Source organism: Sardina pilchardus, chromosome 11 (assembly GCF_963854185.1).
Source record: "Sardina pilchardus chromosome 11, fSarPil1.1, whole genome shotgun sequence".
NCBI classification, from domain to species: domain Eukaryota; kingdom Metazoa; phylum Chordata; class Actinopteri; order Clupeiformes; family Clupeidae; genus Sardina; species Sardina pilchardus.
Window position 1 is genome coordinate 21526943 of NC_085004.1, and position 19203 is coordinate 21546145.

At 42.9% G+C, this 19203-nt stretch overlaps 1 protein-coding gene across 1 annotated transcript in view; it reads left to right on the forward strand.

Annotated features, from left to right (window-relative positions):
* LOC134095238 (zinc finger protein 609-like) overlaps positions 1 to 19203 on the forward strand; it is an 80441-nt gene that overhangs the window by 51052 nt on the left and 10186 nt on the right. Inside the window, exons 3-4 of the mRNA XM_062548677.1 lie at positions 11542 to 11770; positions 18855 to 18942. Of these exons, the coding sequence (XP_062404661.1) occupies positions 11542 to 11770; positions 18855 to 18942 (317 nt within the window). The remainder of the gene's footprint in view (positions 1 to 11541; positions 11771 to 18854; positions 18943 to 19203) is intronic.

Consider the following 19203-nt stretch of genomic DNA (forward strand, 5'->3'; position numbering starts at 1 on the left):
ATCTGTGTCACATGATGACTTGGCGAGAATATGGACTCGGACAGATTTATTTTTTGACTGTGACAGAAAGGAGTTGCTAAAGCAGCAGTAATAATTTCAGCAGCAATGCATAGCATATTGAACCCAGTGCATTTGTGTGCTTGATGAAGTGTCTGCTTTGCATTAGATAGCCAATGTTTCAGCAAGTATTAGTCAATTATAATAAACTGCTCACAAAAAGTAAGGAAACTTGACTTTGGCCCATTATATCTCCCCTTTAGTAATACCAACCAGTAAAGTGTTTCATATCATTTTTATCGTTGATTTGTCACCTTTACAACGAGGTATAGCTGGTAAGCATAGGGCAATCATGGAATGAGCAACACAAGCAAACGTGTAAGTAGTGCCAACGAAAAATGTGCCAAAATAGCCTGTTATGCTGTTGGAATTCACCTTTGTTACTTCAAGCATTGACGATTGCACTCTCCCACAGAAATGAGGACAACAAAACATGTTAGGCATACATTTGTTCATTTTATACTCAGTGTCAGGGTCCTCAGTAGCGTGTAGAGGATCCATATGCAGCCACAACAGCTTGGCACCTTCTTCTCATGCTGGTCACCAACCTGGCTACATTCTGCTGTGGGATGGCATTCCATTCCTCGATAAGGATCTGTTGTAAGTCAGCCAACCTGGTTTTGTTGGTGACTCTGGCACGTACAGCATGCCCAAGCTGATCCCACAAGTGTTCACGGCAGGCCATTAGATCCTCTCCACTCCCAAATTCTGGAGGTACTCTCTGATGATCCCAGCTCTATGGGGGCGAGCGTTGTCATCCTGGAGGATGGCAATTGGTCCCATATTCTGGAGATATGGAATTGCCACTGGCTCCAGAATCTCATCCTGGTATCTAACTGCATGATGATTGCCTTCAATGATAACAAGGTCTGTCTTTCGAGTTAGCAGAATGTAGCCAGGTTGGTGACCTGCATGAGATGAAGGTGCCAAGCTGTTGTGGCTGCATATGGATCCTCTACACGCTACTGAGGACCCTGACACTGAGTATAAAATTAACAAATGTATGCCTAACATGTTTTGTTGTCCTCATTTCTGTGGGAGAGTGCAATCGTCAATGCTTGAAGTAACAAAGGTGAATTCCAATAGCATAACAGGCCATTTTGGCACATTTTTTGTTGGCACTACTTACACGTTTGCTTGTGTTGCTCATTCCATGATTGCCCTATGCTTACAAGCTATACCTCATTGTAAAGGTGACAAATCAACAATAAAAATGATATGAAACACTTTACTGGTTGGTATTACTAAAGGGAAGATATAATGGGCCAAAGTCAAGTTTCCTTACTTTTTGTGAGCGGTTTACATATTCTGAGAAAATCCTTGTATTCTGGTGCAAAATCAATCAATAACATACCATTGTCTAATGAATAGCTAACGGATAGGACGCAGAGGTAATGTAATATACAATTGTTAGGTTAGTATAGCTTTGAGGTAATGTTCAAAATATGTCGAAATCAATGCTCTCAAGAACAATTACAGTGCTGTTTGTGATTTGGAACTATTAGAACTGAAAGCATTTCAATATGTAGCTTTACCACAAGACTACCTGAGACGTTTTCTTTCTTCTGTCTACAAATGTTTTGTCTGTTGGAGGAAGCACCACCCACATAGAGGTTTGCTGCTGCTTGGAGGAAGTGGGCAAATTCAGAACCGCTATAAATAGTTTGGTGGTTTGGGTCTCCAGGGAAACCTCGCAGGCTGAACAGCAGCTTGTTTTCCATGCCTCTACTGTACGTGGCAGGTTAAGTGTGCCGTTATGCTGTGGTAAGCAGCCGAACGCAAGTTTCTCTTTTTCGAAAATGCCTTGAACATGCCCAGTCATTTTTTTCCCACTAGCCTCTAGTTGTAAACCTCAAGACGGCACTTGCGCCACTAATCGACTAAAGCGGAAAAAACCCCAACTCTAACGATTTGTATGAAGTTATTTGTGTGAACTGAGAATCAATGTTTTAATTGGGTTGTCTCACCAACTATGTGGAGTTGAAACTTTGCATATTTCTCATGGCAGTAACCTACTGTGAGAATGAGTTATAGTTCTGACTGGGCAGGCAATGGTACGGTAAGTCTCCTGCATCTATAAAAGGTCTCAACATGCATAGTAGTCTGATTTTTCAAAAAGATAGTATTGGCTACTGAGCTAGATGTACTTGTTAAGGGTTTAAGACCTGCATGGAGAGTCCAAAAAACACCAAGAATATATTTTTATCTTCTTTTTTCTTCTTGGGTGCTGCTAACCGTTGGCTGTGGCTGCACATTTATGTATAATGATCTGTTTTCGTGTTATCCCCCTTGGCGTGAGATAAGGTGCCTGGCTAAGGATAGAGGGGGGGCTGAGACGGGGGTAAAAATCCTTGGTGGTTCTGAGCTGATTATCTGGGCTTCCTCTCCCGGTCCAGGCTCTCCACTAGAGCACTCGTGGGTGACCTTGACAAGAATGTGGATTATTATTGTAATAGATACTGTTGTTGTGGTGAGGGCAGGAGGTGGAGTTGATGGGGGCAGGCGGAGGTGGAGGAGGTGGATCTGGTATTCCCCCTCCCCCTCCTCCAACAGAAAGAGCTTTGTTACGGCGTGTCAGAGGGAGAATGGTTTTCCCCAGCTCTCTTTGTGGTGTACTGTGTCATGGCGTCAGGCTTTTTTTTTTTTCTCACCTGGATTTCCTCTGGTCTGTCATCGCTGCATGAATGCCAACTTTAGCCTTAGAAGTCTGTAGAAGAGGGAATATTTTGGACTGGTGGATCATTGTAGCCAGATGAAATTGCCATCCATCTGTCAAAGACAAGCCACAGCAGAACAGGGAAGGATTATGACTACCTCCCCACCAACCTTTGTGTGCCAGACAACTGAACTTGTTTTTGTCACTGCCATGCCCCACTGGCAGTGATATAGCCTGCAGGCTGAATTTAGGAATTATGTGGACATGCGTGTGCGTGTGTGTGTGTTCCTTCATAGTAAACATTCAAATGGTGTAACCTGGTAACCTTAGGATTGTTGGATTGTCCTTTAGTACTGGCATAATTCTGACTGAAGTGGCTGTTACGGGTGAATTGAGAGCTATGCATTCTAATCTCTAGTAAGGAAGCTGCTTACAATTGTCCATTCACTCAGCACACGCAATCTAATGCTTGAGTCATCTTTTTTTCTTTTAGTACTGGTTTGCTTTCATGACATAGAAATAAAGGTTCTATCCACACCACAGATCCCTTGAAATAAGTTATTGGCCTGTGTTGGACAGATATTGACCTTTCTAGTGCTGACAGAACCAGCTGTGTAGTGCTGTCACTTCTGCTTTCTGCACTGTGTGGGCTGTATGTCTTGTTGTGGCATAGAGTTTTTCCGTCATCTGTAAGTGAAATAAGGTTATTTTGTGCACAAAATTCAACTAAGCCTGTGAGGTTTTCAGTAGGAATTGATTTTTTTTGATTACGTTGTAGGGTTGTTTTGTGGAAACATATCTCATTCAGAGCCTTCTGTTGTGTTGTGGTGGACTATTCTGTTCGCAGGGATGAATCTCTAGTCCTCATCGGTAGGAAATACCCGTAGGCATAAGCCCAAGAAAGCCAGCTGTGCTAGGCTAGTTGGTGGAGGGTGGGGGATCTAGTAGGATTGCACTTCAACATGGAAACAGGGGTAGCTGTGGGTCAGCCAAAGCCTGGAGATCAGTGTGATGTCCTGAAGCTGGGCTTGTTGTTGATGGAAGTATTCCCCAAGTCTATCTTGTTTCCATTTACACGGTAATTCATCATGGACAGTGGTGTCACTGCAAATGGGATCATTTTTTTCAGATGATCGTGTTAGCTTGTGTAATGTTCACCACCAACAACATGCATCACTGTGTTTTAATTTTTCACTATGTTTAATTTGATTATTAATCCCAAATTAGCTATGGTAACCAGATTTCTGAAATTACAATGGGGGACATCCTCAAAGCAAAACAAAAAGTCAACAGCTACAAAAAGGGGGAGCATAACTGGTTTTCAGGAATGGCCATGATGACATCGTGGGGTGTTCAGATAATAGAAATAGTTGAGGTGGGTTAATCTAATTTGTGAGATAAAGTCCAACAATGCAAACCAACATTTTGTCTTGTGACTCCATTCATTGATAACCTGAAACAGTAGTTGTTGCAGTCAGTCAGTCACTGAGTTGCCTTTTTTGCTGAATGATAACTAGCATATTCTGGGAAGGTTCCAAATGTGTTATGCAGCTTTTACAAATAATGCGTTCAGATTCAGATCCATCACTAATAAGATAAGATAATTCTTTAATGGCCTCGTAATGGAGACTTTTGTATTGCAGCAGCAACATTAGTGACAGTAAGTATAGAATCTAGGAGCAGGACATGCACATACACATACACATAAACAGTAGTTCTCACATTTAGTTTTAAAGTGCATTTGACTCCATTTGTTGGGACTGAATGGATACAGAATTGAGAGTGATGAATCATGTTTGCCCTGCAGCTTGGGTATAGTTTCACACAGCTTCATACTTTCATGGAACATTAAGGCCCTGCCTACCATGCTTGACCTTACCCACAACATTATTGAGCGCTATGGTATGCATGTAGGTATGTGTTTGGAATGTGTTCAAACGTCCAACATGTCTTAACGTCCATAGTTTGTTAAATGTATTTGTTGCCATTGACTTCTTAACAGCTACTGCCTATTCTATAGCTGTGCTGTAATTGCCTGGAATCGTATGATTTTTCTGCCTTCTTCCTACGGTAGTATTTGCATGATTATAAACAGTGGTCCCGGTGGTAGCTGTCCATGTTGGTAACTGCTTTTGAAGCAGGGGAGATCGCAGGGGAGAAGTCGAGATCTTGTAGTCTCAACAGTCTCGGATGGATACTGTATTGCATCATCAAAGAGACTTTGTAAAGATTCTTAGAGATGAGTGAGCAGTTTTTGATGTATGGAGGATGTATTTTTTGTTGCCCAGTGGTAGTCTATTCCTCACCACCAAGAATGCTAAATGATTTGGTCCCATCTGTTGACCATTCTTCAGGTTAATTGTGTCTTGTTTATTGCAATTAGCTAACATTTGTTCATCGGTGTGCTATAAAAGGACATGTGAGGAGGGTTCCCCAAAATGAATTGTGAAAGGCTATCTTGCAGTGGAACAGCTCTGGCTCATTCAGCTTTGTTTTTTCTGCAGTACGAGAGAAGCCAAATAAGGAGAGGCTAACTATCTTTGTGCTAAATCTAGGTCATATTTAAGAAACTGGGCATTACTACAGAACAGCGTAGTGATATTTGGCCAGTGGACATGTTTGCTTGCTTTCATGTTTGAAATTTTAATATGGTTGGTCCAATTTCCTTTGGTGTTGAAATTCTAAACCCCTCACTGGCTGAACCTACTCTGATCCTTAACTTTTTTGTATGGATTTGTTTGGCTTCCTATTTTTAATCATCATAATGGATAAAGCCACTGCCGCTCAGTGAATAGATTTGAGATAATTTCTTTCTAATCACCTCTCTTCGATCCTTTAATCAACTTCCAAATGGGAAGAACTGTCTGCCTTTTTGAGTTTATCATCGATGAATTTGAGGTATTAATCACGGTAATCATTCAGTAATTTTGAACAACCAAACATCCTTGCCTCCAGACTGAACATTTCAGGATTCAGATTTCAGGGATCAGAGTTTAGGCCACTCCCTGATATGTTTTCTAGCGATGTGAGTTCTGCACAGTTATTGAAATTACTGCCAAGCATGATTGTGTAATGAGGTTCGCTGTTTATGGCGCAGATTGGTTTCCTGCTACTTCAGAGAAGCCTTGCGGACTTGCCATTTTAACAGAGCATTTTAATTGGTCCGCTCGTTTAGATTGTATTTGCCTGCCTGTCTTGCAGACGATTTCTCCAGTGTAAATGGTGAATAGTGTACACTCAGGACTGAATCTCACTAGAGACTCTAGACACTCCATTTGTCACACAACAATCTGAGAAAAACACATGTCGTACTTGTAACAATTAGTAGGTGTCAGTCATTCTGGACCACGCTTTGCCTTAAAGGGAAGCATAATAGTGTAGAGATTTATGTTCAGTTTTTTTTTTTTTTTTAAACTGCTTGCTGTTACATTCCTGAAGAGTTCAAAAGGAGCAGATGTTTACAAAACAGAACACAATGTAGGCCTAATCCAACCGTAATCCTAATTCAGATCAGGAGTACCATGTCCTAATCCCCAATGCTAATAATCAAGGTAAGGTGTTGGTTAGAACCTCTGAGTGTTGGTAGGAACAACCACAGAGACCATCTGTGTGAAGAAAATGCACAAAGACTTGTGAAGAAATAAGTCAAACGTCATAAACACAATGTTCTCTTTCTGTTTGTTTTATGTCTGCCCACAAGCCATTGATTTCCCCTCTTCTGTTTGCAAGATGCAAGGCAAGTTAAGTACCACTTTGGCCACTGTTGTGTTTTTTAAGGAATCTGAATGGGAAAGAGGTTGCGTGACACTGTGGAAAACCTCTAAAACATTGTGGTCTGGGCAATATTTAGCAGGCAGACTGCACTCTTGAGAAAAAGGAAATCAGACAGGGAAAGGCTGCGGAATCCATTGCTGGTTTTAAGACATGTGGGCTTGAGTTAACTCTGTCAGTTTGTTTGTTTCCCTCTGTGTGGATTTAAGTCTTGTGGAGCATGATGTTTGCAAGCGTTTTATTGTCTCTGGCAGCGCTTGTGTGGGGGAGGGGGGAGAGAGACTGATTCAGGGAGGTTGCCTCCAGGCTAAGCTAAAGTGAACGTGGAAATATATTCACAGCATACAATTCCTTTTTCTTGCACACAGTGGTCGAGACCCAATGCGGTACATGGTATGCTTTTGTAGGTATAATGTTAATCGCATTTCCTTTACTTGTGCAAGCATTACAGCCATGTTTTGGTAGCCATTATTTGCGTTATTGAACCATGTGCTGGAAATGGATTGTATTATCACATTCACACTGAGTTCCTCATGCTTAGTCTTCATTCATTCAATCAATCACTCAGCGGCAGCAGAATTTTGCCATTTCTAGATATGAAATTGTCTATCTGGATGGTTAGTCTAATGTTGGGTGTACGCAATACACAGTGATGTGTAGGCTAAATAGTCTTCTCTTTGTTAGCATTCGGCACTGGGTGTCTCCCTCTGTCTTTGTGAAGTGCCATGATCTGTTGGTTAGCTTACCTCAACACAAAAAAAAGCATGACATGGGTATAACCCACTAAACCATCAGTATTCTTAACTGTATGTTCCAAACTTTGAGAAACATTCATTTGTGGTAGTGGCGGTGACTGAGAAGTTGAGAGCCCGTAGTGGTTAGCACCACAGGAGTTAAAAGAATTAAACTCTAGAAAGAAGACAGCCAAATTGCACTTAGTAATTCATTCACTGTCTCATGCATTCCATTCTCCAAATCCACTCTCTTCAGATTTGCCTGTATAGCTTTATGCTAATGAAATGGCATCCATAAAATGTACTTTATAAATGAATTTGCCTTACTTTTGGCATCCATTCCCAAGGCAACCAGGAGGTTTACAAATTGGCATACAAAACCATTACTCCTCGACACACAAACCCAAAAATGCAAACTATTCACCATACTATGTAGCCAACAGAATGCACTGTAGGCTGAAATCTTTTGTAAACTGTCTTCCCAATTACAGATCTTTGCCAATCATGCAGACTGGATGTGAACCTCAGAAAATATGCTATATATGACACTTAGTCTGTGTACTGTTGCACATTGGGCTGAACAAACACAGAAAGCCTATCTAGAGATACCAGTGTTTTGTACTTTGTATCTTTGTAAAATGAGTAAATCCCTACGAACTGTCAAGTCATGCTTAGTTTGCTCTAGCCTATTGCTTTGGCCTTGTTAGCCTAATGGCTTAAAAACACAATTCACTTTGGTGTGCCAAAGATTATGCTATATTTTATTCAGTTTGAAATGCTATTCCGGTCTTAGTCAAAACGGCACCGATTTTCATTTTGGTCCCAAACAAAAATCTACACTCATCATCCACATATGGAGCTTACATTGTTGATAGACTGCCGGAATTTCCCTTTATTGAAGCAAATGAAGGCAAGGGGATGAATCCACCCTCCCCCTTACCCTTCTCAAACCTGCTACTCAATTGGCTTGTGTTCACACTACAATCGTGCAGTAAGAAAGAAACCAGTGTATCGTACTAGGTCGGAGGTGAAGTGATTACCAATTCAGCTTTAGCAGGTTGACCTCATTCACACATTGGACCCTATCGTTAAGTGACCTTTTGTAGTTTCTAGTAACCTGGGTTTCATCTGTTTTTTGTTTTTTTGTTTTTCTTGTGTGTGATCTACCCTACATTTTAATGATATGTATATTGTTTGAGACTTTATACCGGTAGAAGTAATTTACCTTGAAATTGAAAAGACAAAATGTAAGTAAGTAAACTGATAAGATTACCCTGCAATGTTGAGACAGACAATAAAATAATCCTGCAAGCATGTTTTAATATGGGACAGAATAAAAAAGGTTCACCCACTTATCCATGAGACTAGAGTGGTGTTATGGGCTACAGTTGTGTTCATTTATTGTTCAGATTGAAGAAACAGGAAAGACCACCCTTTAGTGTTTTTAAAAGCAGTTTTTATCACACTGCATGGCCTTACCCATTAGCTTCAGAGATTAGTTTGGATGTTATTGCTTCTAGCCTGGTGTTGATGTACTTTTTGATTTATGAAGCTTTAAGCGATGCCTCCATGGCCCTCCCAAAAACCGTGAGCAACTGAGGCTGCATATTGTTAGTCCCACAAAGTGCTCAGAATTGCGTTGGGTTGTGACCCGCAGACACATGTGGAGCTAACGTACTACGTACTTCCACTGAGGAAGGAAAACGAAGTGAGGGAGAGTGAAACAGAATCTGGTTATATATCCTGCTGTTTCAGCACAGAACGCCGCCATATAATGTAGCTCGCAGGTTTTCCTCGGTTTGATCTTCACTCTCGCAGGATCGAATTTTATGTGGGCTTGTGTTGCCCTGCTTGGAGAGCGCTGGGGGAGAAATGCACGAGGCAAGTTGGTGCCATATGTGAAATCCATTTCATTTAGTGCTTCCTGGTTGATCCCCACCCCCACAACACACACACACACACTCCAGCTCACCCCCCCCTCCCAGCCATCTCATCTGGCTCATTAGCCTCACAATATGTCACGGTGCAGAATGAGTCATAGCTCCGGCAGAGGGATTCAGTATAGAGAAGAAGGGCTGTTTAATACAGCCTTCCATTTCACAGCCAGCGAGAATATGGATGCTCTTGGGCTTCTTTTATGTTGCTACACTGTGCCCCCCACAGAGCTTTGTCGATATTCTTTGCAGGCAGTTAGCGCTAAGATTTAGTGGACAAACTAAGCCCTTTAAAAAAAAAGGGAAAAAAAGCTATAAGGCTTTTCATTTCAAAAGCAGTGGGACTTGCATTCAGGCTAGTTTGGGGACAGATTGTGACAGATTCTGTGAGCAGAGAAGCAGAGCACAATATAAGAAGGTGTACAAATCACTGTTCCGTTTTTCCAGCATGGAGGAGATTTGACATGCAGCCAAAGGCTGGCATTCTGCAGAGATTCAGTTGATTGTCCAGCACTAAGCTTGTGTTTTGACCAGACAGGATTCCCAAGAGGATTTTGTCAGAGTGCAGTGCAAGCTTGCAGCCATTTCTAGTGAGGATGTAGTCGTATGAAATCAGAGTGTTCAGGACAAGCCCTGAAAAGAGACAAGTCTCACACTCTGTTGTCAGACGATTCACTCTCTGCATCTCATGGATGCCTGAAAATATAGCCCACTATGATGGAAGATCTTCACTGTCTTTGCGTTTTATCTTCCCCAGAGGACTTCTCTTTGGTATTTTATTTTACCAAAACAAACTGACTAATTATATTAATTTATGAGGATGCTGAACTACCAACAGTACAATTCTATTTAGTCTCTAAGCTAGCAGTGTTGTGGCAGTTATACATGCATTGATTCAAAGGAGTAAAATATGAATCATTTATTGTTTTGAAAGGGAAGAAAATGTAGAATTTAAGATGAAAAACTGAGCTCTTAAATTTCAAATGTGAAGCCAGCTGCACAAATGAATCTTAAACGTTGGGTTACTAGCCAGCTTTTTTTCCACAGCCGTCGTCGTTTGTTGATCCAACCAAAAAAGTGTGTGCGGTTCTTCACGCAGAGCGACATCTCTTCAGTCCTCCCCCTAAATACTCTTATCTCTCATTCGATTTGCATTGCTGATCATATCCGCATGCCACATTGTCATGAGAGATATATAAATACTTCAAGGGTTTCATGGGGTAATACACTTGTAATTCATGAGTCATCCACACACTCTGTGATTAAATTGTCAGGCTCTTTCACCACAAGTAATTATTCATGCAGTCCTACTGCTGATAGCATAATAAAGCTGTTATTGAAATCAAATGCCTGAGGGACTTTAACCTTTAAAGATCTTTATTTTAATTGGGCAAATAAACACGTGTCTCTAACTTTCCAAAAAGGCTTGAAATATCAGATGTTCTTTCTTCCCATTATACATTATTTTGTCAGGCACACACACACACCACACACACACACACACACACACACACACACACACACACACACACACACACACACACACACACACACACACACACACACACACGCACACACGCACACACGTACGCTCATTCCTCTGCTGGGGTTGTCCCTTATCAGCTTACTTCACTGAGCGTGCAGCACTTTTCTGCCCAATTTAATTAGCTCTTTCATTTTGTGCCTCTCCAGCTTATGAATTCATGCATTTTAAGTTTGCTGCAACAAATAATGAGTGCCGAGCTTGTTGTCTACATGCTGTGTAGTTTAAATAAGAGAGAGGGAGAGAAGCTGTGTGTGTGTGTGTGTGTGTGCCTGTGTGTGTGTGTGTTTTAAGGATCTTTCTACACACACATACCCACACAGTGCAGGTGGATTCAATTACAGAGGCCGCGCAGTCTGTTCCACCACTCTCCTTCACCACAGCCAACCCCTTAATTGAATGAATTAGTGAGTGATCACACCATGACATGATGTGGTGTCAGAGATCGTACTGTGTGGCGAGTAAGGAGCGCCGTACACCTCTCCTCCTCTTAGCCCCGGACCTCAAAGGCATTCCTCCCGGCTCTTTTTATCAGATCCGACAGGGCCGGGGAGGGAAAAGGGCTCTGACCTCACTCAACAGAGGCTTCAGCGCCAACCCTCTGTTCTCCCCCTGACCGAGGGCTGCCTTCCTGGAGTAGCGACACTCCCCGGTTGTCACTCAAGCGGCTCTGTGCTGCTCTCGCTTCCCCCTCTCTCTCTCTCTCGCCCGGCTGTTCCCCCCCCTCGAGCGCTATCTCCAAGATCTCTGTTTATGTGCAGTATTTTGTGTGAAGGTGACCTGTATTTACCCTCGCTCTTCCTCTCTTCCCCTCTCTCTCTCTCTCTCTCTCTCTCTCTCTCACAGATGGAGTCTCCTGTCTCCACGCCAGCCCCGCCCCCACTCCACCTCTTGGCGCCGGTGGGGACGGCCACTGACATCGCCTCGCCCTGCGAGCAGATCATGGTGCGCACGCGCTCCGTGGCCGTCAACACGGCCGAGGTGGCACTGGCCACCGAGCCCGAATGCCTGGGGCCCTGCGAGCCGGGCACCAGCGTCAACCTGGAGGGCATCGTCTGGCAGGAGACCGAGGATGGTGAGTCGGCTGTTTCGATGTGTTCCGTGCCGTTGTTTATGCCTGGTTTACCCGGTCGGTTGTTACTTTAATTGATGATGATTAACTCCATTATGGTTATATCACGTGGCCTTGCAGTTGCCTCCAACCCCCTTTTTTTCCGTTGGTGGTTCACATTCACAGTGGGCTATTAAAGGCACTTGTCAGAAAGATTATGGAGGAAACCAGAAACAAGAACCAAGCTTTATTCACCCTAACACAGCACAACACTTACATGCTTTGGCCTTTTAGTCCCAGCCAAAACCGTTTTTTTTTTTTTTTCCTTCGGATGTTTGACTTCTGAATGGGTTATTTTAGTAATGCCACTGGTGGACTGCCCAGTTGAAAAAAGGCAATATAAAAATGCCTAAAGATAATTACAAGAAACAATCAGCTATGATTGAGCTCTACCAAGTGACCGTGCCAAGAAACACAAGAGTCTGTTCTCGCTTGTTGGCAGCCAGGAAAGTCCAGCAGCTTATCTGCGGTGTCCTGGTTTGTCTTTAAAAAGGCAGCGCATAAAGAAGGGGTGGAGGGGGGGCGGCTAGGCAGCTTCATCAGCATTCCAAACGCTCTGCCTGTCTGAATGTTCTCCTCTCCCTCTCCTGCTGTGGGCACAGCGTGTCTGACTCACCCAGTCCTCGTCAGTGATGCCGTGTGTGTGTGTGTGCGTGTGTGTGCGTGTGTGCGTGCGCGCGCGCTCATGCAGCCAGCTGCACTTACTCTGTTTCTGTACTGGGGAGAGCCACCACGGTTGAGAGCGATAGAGAGAACAAGGCTCTGTGTGTGCAGGGGTCTATGGCCCTCCAGCTACTAGAGCAAGACCTGGTTCATTCTCACAAAATGGAAGAGAGCGTGGAGGAGCAGGGGCTGTGTCAGCTTACCTCTTGGGTTCACTCTGATATTTCATCTGTCCTGCACAATTTCCTTCTGCTTTTTTTTTTTTTTTTTTTTCAGCCAGCGTAGCACTAGCAAGGTTTTTTTATCGACTGTGGGTTTCAAAGAAAACAAGTTCTTTCACCTCAGCAGTAAAATTATAATGGAGGGTTGTGCGCTGTGTGAAAGTGATGTGGTATTATGTAGGTCAGGGTTAGACTAATGTAGAACTTAATTGCTGTTAGCGTGGAGTTGTTTTGTGTAGCACTGCTTGCTTTGTAATGCTATTCAGTGATGCACTCCAGTATAAATGAGCAGAGAGCTCTAATATAGCTCTGTATTTTTCTATGGAGGTTATGTTTGGTCTGATCGTACTCATGAATCAATGTGTCGTGAGGGTGTAACTGTTTAGAGTCAAAGTTGGAAACGGTTCTCGTGTCTGTGGTTAAGATCAAGTAATTTTGGGAACTGTGGAATTTGGAGAGTGATCAACTTTGACATTGCAGCACACACAACCCTTAGATAAAATGCGAGCAGCACAACAGAAATAATTAGAACTGAAATGAAAACACAGAAGACCCAAAAATGGAATCTACATTCGTGCTCGTATTTAGTGACTTCAGTCATCAACTTGATCAACATGAACTGTAACAAAGAAAGTACAGATGAAAAGGAATCACGGTATGCTTTTTATGTTCATGTTGCGTTTTGCTAAATTAGAAATCAAGCTAGGAATATAAAATATAGAGTAGTTATAAAAAGAGCAGCATTTCACCTGCAAAGCCACCACTGTGTGTCTTTAGCTCTGCAATAGCATTTTGTGATATGAAGATGTGAGATATCTTTATCACAAGGTTGGCTACACTGCCATTCCATTCCATCTCTGCAGATATATCATCATGCAGTGTAGTCCTTGGATGATTATATATGATGCATAGCTGTGCAGGAAAATGAGGCCTAGAATAGCTATGATGTTTTCTATGTGTGGCCATGTTAAGTTCCTAACAATGCCTTTGCTCTGTATGAGCTGGGCTTGCTAAAGGCTTCTGTTGCTTTGGTGTGAGCACAGGATCCACCAGTGTGATGCTCATTTGAAGACTGTGTTCCTCCACCCGAGCAGCAGACAGATTGGTATCTTTAGTGGTACACTCATGTGGGTGGAAAGCTGAGCACAGACGGGTCCTTTGGCAGAGAATGCATCTCTCAGATAAAAGTCGCTTTGAGATGTGTTTTTTTTATTTTTTTTTTTATTTATTTCCGTAGTGTGTCAACCTCTCTGAGAAGCAAGGCTATCAGCCAGGAGACCCACATTTTCTTGCAGCAGGGTTGCATATATTCTAAAAGTATCACCTTGCAACACACTAGTGTGGTTGACGTTGTTGTTTGAGGTTTGCTAAGGTTTCTCCATCAGGATGTGACTAGGGATGTAACGGTATGAAAATTTAACCCCACGGTTATAGTGACCAACATTATCACGGTTTTCGGTGTTATCGCGGTATTTTAGAAAATGTGTGTAGGGCCTACAATATGTTAAGAAAGCACTGATAGGTGTACACAAGCTGCAATAGTTTAAAGGAAAATGTGACAGTGTTTATTACATTAAAATATAGGCAAACCCTTACTGCCTTCATCAGGATACCGGTCATTCACAGCAGTGGCAATCCTAGTCTCTGCTCAACCCTCCACACACAGAGAAAATGGCTTGTCTTGTTTCTATTGTATATTTTGAATTCATACACTTTATATATTTTGCTAATAGTTTATAATATCTGCATAATTACTTATAGCTAAACATATTCAGTATTTTGAATACTTCATATTGATTTTTAAACTACACTTGTCTTTAATGACATTACAGGGGTGTTGTGTAGGTCTAATTGAGTGCCTGTCACTTTAAGAGATACGTGAAGTAGGCTAATTATATTAACCTTCATTCGGTTTTAGGAAAGTTGTCGTGCATAGTTCAAGGATGTCCGTTTTCATTGAATAAAATGAATGTTCAAAGAATTAACAAGTCAAAGAAAATATTGCTGGAATCATAGAAAAGATAAGTGTCTTGCAATGTTAACTTCTATGATTTTGGTGAGCACTAGACTACTGTAGGCTACTGATAGACATGACGCGTGAGCTAACGGGATAGTTACCTAGATGGAACTCTCTCAAGGTGTAAAAGTTTGCCAATGGGCTGTGTAGCTTTTTTCGGAAATTGAATTAAACACAACAGTAGGCCTAATGAACTAAATTCCATAGCTCACTGTAGGTAGGTTACCGTGGCATTGTGCTCACTTTTCCTTGGTTAGAAATGTTAAATTGGCTGCTTATAGCTTAACTTATGATCTGGAGTTTGGTATCTGTTATATCCAATGAGTGACACCCTGCGCTCAACATAAAACTTCACAGCATTCTCCTGATAACGTTAGTGGAATAGATTTAATGTGAACATGTAGGCCTACATAAAAAGACGCAGAGTGGCTGCATACAGCGCACGTTTTGGGGTGAAAATGTTGCGCCCTTTAAAAGCAGGTGTAGCCTTATCCAAATTGTGGTTAAATCCATCAATTAGACAATAGAATTAGTAAGGTAGGCTAACGTTTTGTTTCATAGTAGCCTACCAGCTTGTGTCAAAAACAGGCTCGGATGAAGCTGGGAGGAATTAAACACACGGTTACCAGTATCAACCGTGATAATAATGATATTTCAAATGAACGCGGTAATTGTTATCGTCAACATTTTTATCATGGTTTACCGTCACACCGGTAATCGTTACATCCCTAGATGTGACACACTTTATTGGCTTCTGGTAATGGTTTGTGTTTTCTTTTTATATATATCCTTTGTGCATTGGTCTGTTTTGCCGTTTGACTTGCTTTTGAGATTGTCTGAATGTGGCTAAAGAATCTCCCTGCTCTAAAAATGTGATCTAATAAATGAATCAAGGCCCTTTATTGTCGTGAGAGAGCTGCCTTTGTTGTCATGTTGTGTTCTCATTTCAATGGATCTTATTCCTCGTTATTAGCACATCGTTGCTATGTAACCACAGTCTCTTGGCTAGGGTTTAATTTGGAGCTCTTGTTTCAAGCCCCATTCCAGGCCTGCTGTGAAGGCAGTGCTTGTCTTGTCTTTCCCCTGGAGTGCCTTAAAAAGACAGCACTTGAGCTGCCTGGCAATTTAGAAGCAAATGAGATCTTTCCAATGCCTGACTGGTAAAAGAGAAATATCCTCATTTTTCCAGGGTATAGTAAAATTCACTCAATATCCTTTTGAATTATGTGTTTTCTAATATACAGTCCACGGGGGCCCAGAGTAAAGCGCTGTGAAGTAATACTGTTAGGCTATAATTTTGTGTCATCATGGGTTATCCTGGAGAATGCCACTAAAATGCTATCCTAATAGTCACCCATGATGACACACCTCCAGTTTCCTTTTTCTGTCCAAAGATACAATTAGTCTCCTTTGCTTCTTTATGATTTTTGGATTAAAGGTTTGCACGGACTCTCTAAGCAGCACCACAGCCAAAGTGTCAATCAGCTGACACTGAGAACCTCGCTGGAAAGAAAATAAATTTTCCGCTGGTTTCGTGCTCTGCGCTTCATGGAAAATAAGTGGAGAGAAGAGAGACAGACCGATCTGCCACAATCATAGAGAGGTCAGAGTTGGACGGCTAAACACGTGCAAAACAAATCAAAATCGGAAGGCAGAGTGAGTGTGATCATTTTAGAAGCACGCTCTTCGACACAAGTCTCTCCATCGGAATACCGCAGTGAGCCGAGGGGTCGCAGCGGTGTGGTATCGGCCGTCTCAAAGCTTCCATGCTGATACCTAGCAAATGTCAACTGTTAAATGCGGGGGAAGTTTATTGCTGTGGAAATGCAGCCTTGAGCGCCTTTGCACAGAGGCTGCTGTGGCTGAATGCCAGGGAAATTGAGCAGCATCCAGCCAGCCAACAAGTCAGGCAGCCAGTCGCCCTGATGTCAACCCTCTCACTGTAGGCTGTGTAGCCCTCCAGATGTCTCCAACAAAATTGAGCAAAGTCAAAAGATCAATGATGGATAGCCTACTATTTCTAATGTACACTGTGTCCGTTGTTTAGATAAATCAAAATGGATAGGGGGGGGTGAGTCATTTCTAGCCTGTGTGTGTGTTGCACCGCGCTGTCCCCTTGAGACCAGGCAGCAGTGTGTGTGCTCTCTCGTATTTATAGATGACCCATAAAATGTCCTCAAACAATCAGACAGATTCCTGCTCTGATTCAGACAGACTTTCAGTATACCCTGGAGGGGAGCCTGCGTCGGGAGGATTGTCAGTGAAATGTCTGTCAGTGTTAAATCTGACAAAATTGTCAAATCTGTTCAGCACTTCTTTATGTGTAGTGCAGCCACTTTTGTCACTTTTTTTTTTGCTTGAGACAGTGCACTACATCCAAGGAGCCAGAAGCCCAACTTAATTGAGTATATTCACAGCTTTACCTATTCCTATATTTGGGCTATTATGTTGGCCGTTTGTGTTAAATTGAATGAAAAGATAGATCTGGTGAAAAGGATGGCGCCGAATAACTGCCTAGGATTGCTGCCATTGTCCTTATGGTCTGGAAATATGGAGACACTAAATCGCATGGAGTAGGCCTACTTATTAGCAAGTTGTACGACGAGGTTTATTTGAAGTGATCTGTCTGACCCAAATTGAACGAGGGGGGTGCACCGTGCTCCACTGAAATGCTCCTACTTTGATTTCCCCTTCTAAAAACCGGGAGGAATGAGTCTCCCAAATGAGCTGTTAGAGGACAGCCAGCGCATTGCTGTTGGTCACTGGCCACTCACCTTTTGTGGGTTTGCTTTTGGAAATTTGTAGGGCCTTAGTGGGTCATGTAAGCATAAATTTGCTGGTTTTGGCACTGTCTCTTTAGCTCCGTCTGGAAGGAAGCAAAAAAAAAAAAAAAAAGATATGGGAAAAGGAGACAGTGCAGATTCCTGGACCCTTCATCATTCAAACGCTGATGTAAATATTTTAACAGAATTCTCTGGACCGCTCAGAGGGGTGATTTCAGGGACCTGAGAGACCCGGGGGCCGATTGAATTGTATGGATCAGCAGGGTTTTAGGGTCACGGGTGAGCGCGTGGAGGAGGAAGAAGCCTGGCCAGGGCTCTCCACGTAATGATAAGCTTCCCTAAGCTAATGTGAGACAACACTCCAATGGCCTTTAGAGCTTACGGTGTTTTCCAACAGGCCATTTGATAAAAGATGCCCTGAGAATCCCTTATTTTTGTCGGCCAGCTGTCGTGGCAGTAGTGCTAAGGTGTTGCCGACCAAAGTGGCCTGTACAGTTGGCTAAATCTTAATTAATCCTTCAACTCGTATTGAAATATGGTCCAGACATCTGCTGAAGGAGTATGCTCTGCTCTGCTCTGCTGACTGAAACAGAACGGGGGGGGGGGGGGGGGGAGGGGTAGTGGAGAGAGTGGAGGTTGGAAAAAGGTCTCTTGTAACAATAAGGGGAGCCTGCCAAAAGTCTTGCCCCTCCTTCCTCCTCCTGCCTCCCCTGCAAAATCCTATAGCACTACATAAGTGGAGTCTCAGCAGCGAATGTCACTTTCTCTAGCCTAGTCTGTATTGATTAGGGGTGCGAATACAGCGATGCTCATCTAAAGGACACACCTCTACCGAACCCACAAGGTGTTGAACAAGGGCCTTATTGAACATCAGGCACACAAAAAATCCCTTTTTCCAACGCTTCAGCCGTTTCCACAGTGCTGTAATACCACTTTTTCTTGTTCTCTTTTCTCTTCCCCCCTGCCTCCACTCTTTCTCTCTCCCTCTTCTCATTCTTGCTCTCTTCGCACACTGCTGCAAAGTCGGGTGGAGGACACCATCAAATCATTTTACATATAAATGATTCACTGTGCCGTGTAGAGCTCTCAGCCGCCAAAGTCATGAACTGCACTGTGGAAATAGAAAAGGCAGCCGTGAGAGTGCTGCCCTTGGAAACCTCTGTTTGATCTATTATAATGGAGAGTCGAGAGTCTGCCTGAAGCCTGTGGGGGTGAGGGAAGGGAGAAAGAGAAAGAAAGAAGGCTCTGAGATGGGTTACATGCTTGGGAGAACGAACCGCAGTGCCATGAAGGCAGTGTGAAATAAAAGCTTATCTGTCCTGACACTTTGTATTTACTGGCTTGTGCTTTTTGTCCCGTTTCAGGCATGCTGGTGGTGAATGTGACCTGGAGGAATAAGACATATGTCGGGACGCTGTTGGATTGCACCCGACACGACTGGGCACCACCAAGGTAAACGAACGAGATTGGCCAGTCAAACTCTGTATTCAAAAATGTCCAGTATGTTATATCTCCCCCTTTGCACCAATCATAGTAAACATGCTGGAAAGGTTTTCATATTAGCAAGTCCTTTGTGCAATCATGAGTGACACCCCCTTTGTTTCACAGAGGAGCCACAGTGTGAGAGCCAAGAGCCTCATTACAATCAGTACTTGCAATTACATGTCCTCATAGTCACTATGCCAGTTAACAAGCTCGATTGGAGGGCTCTTT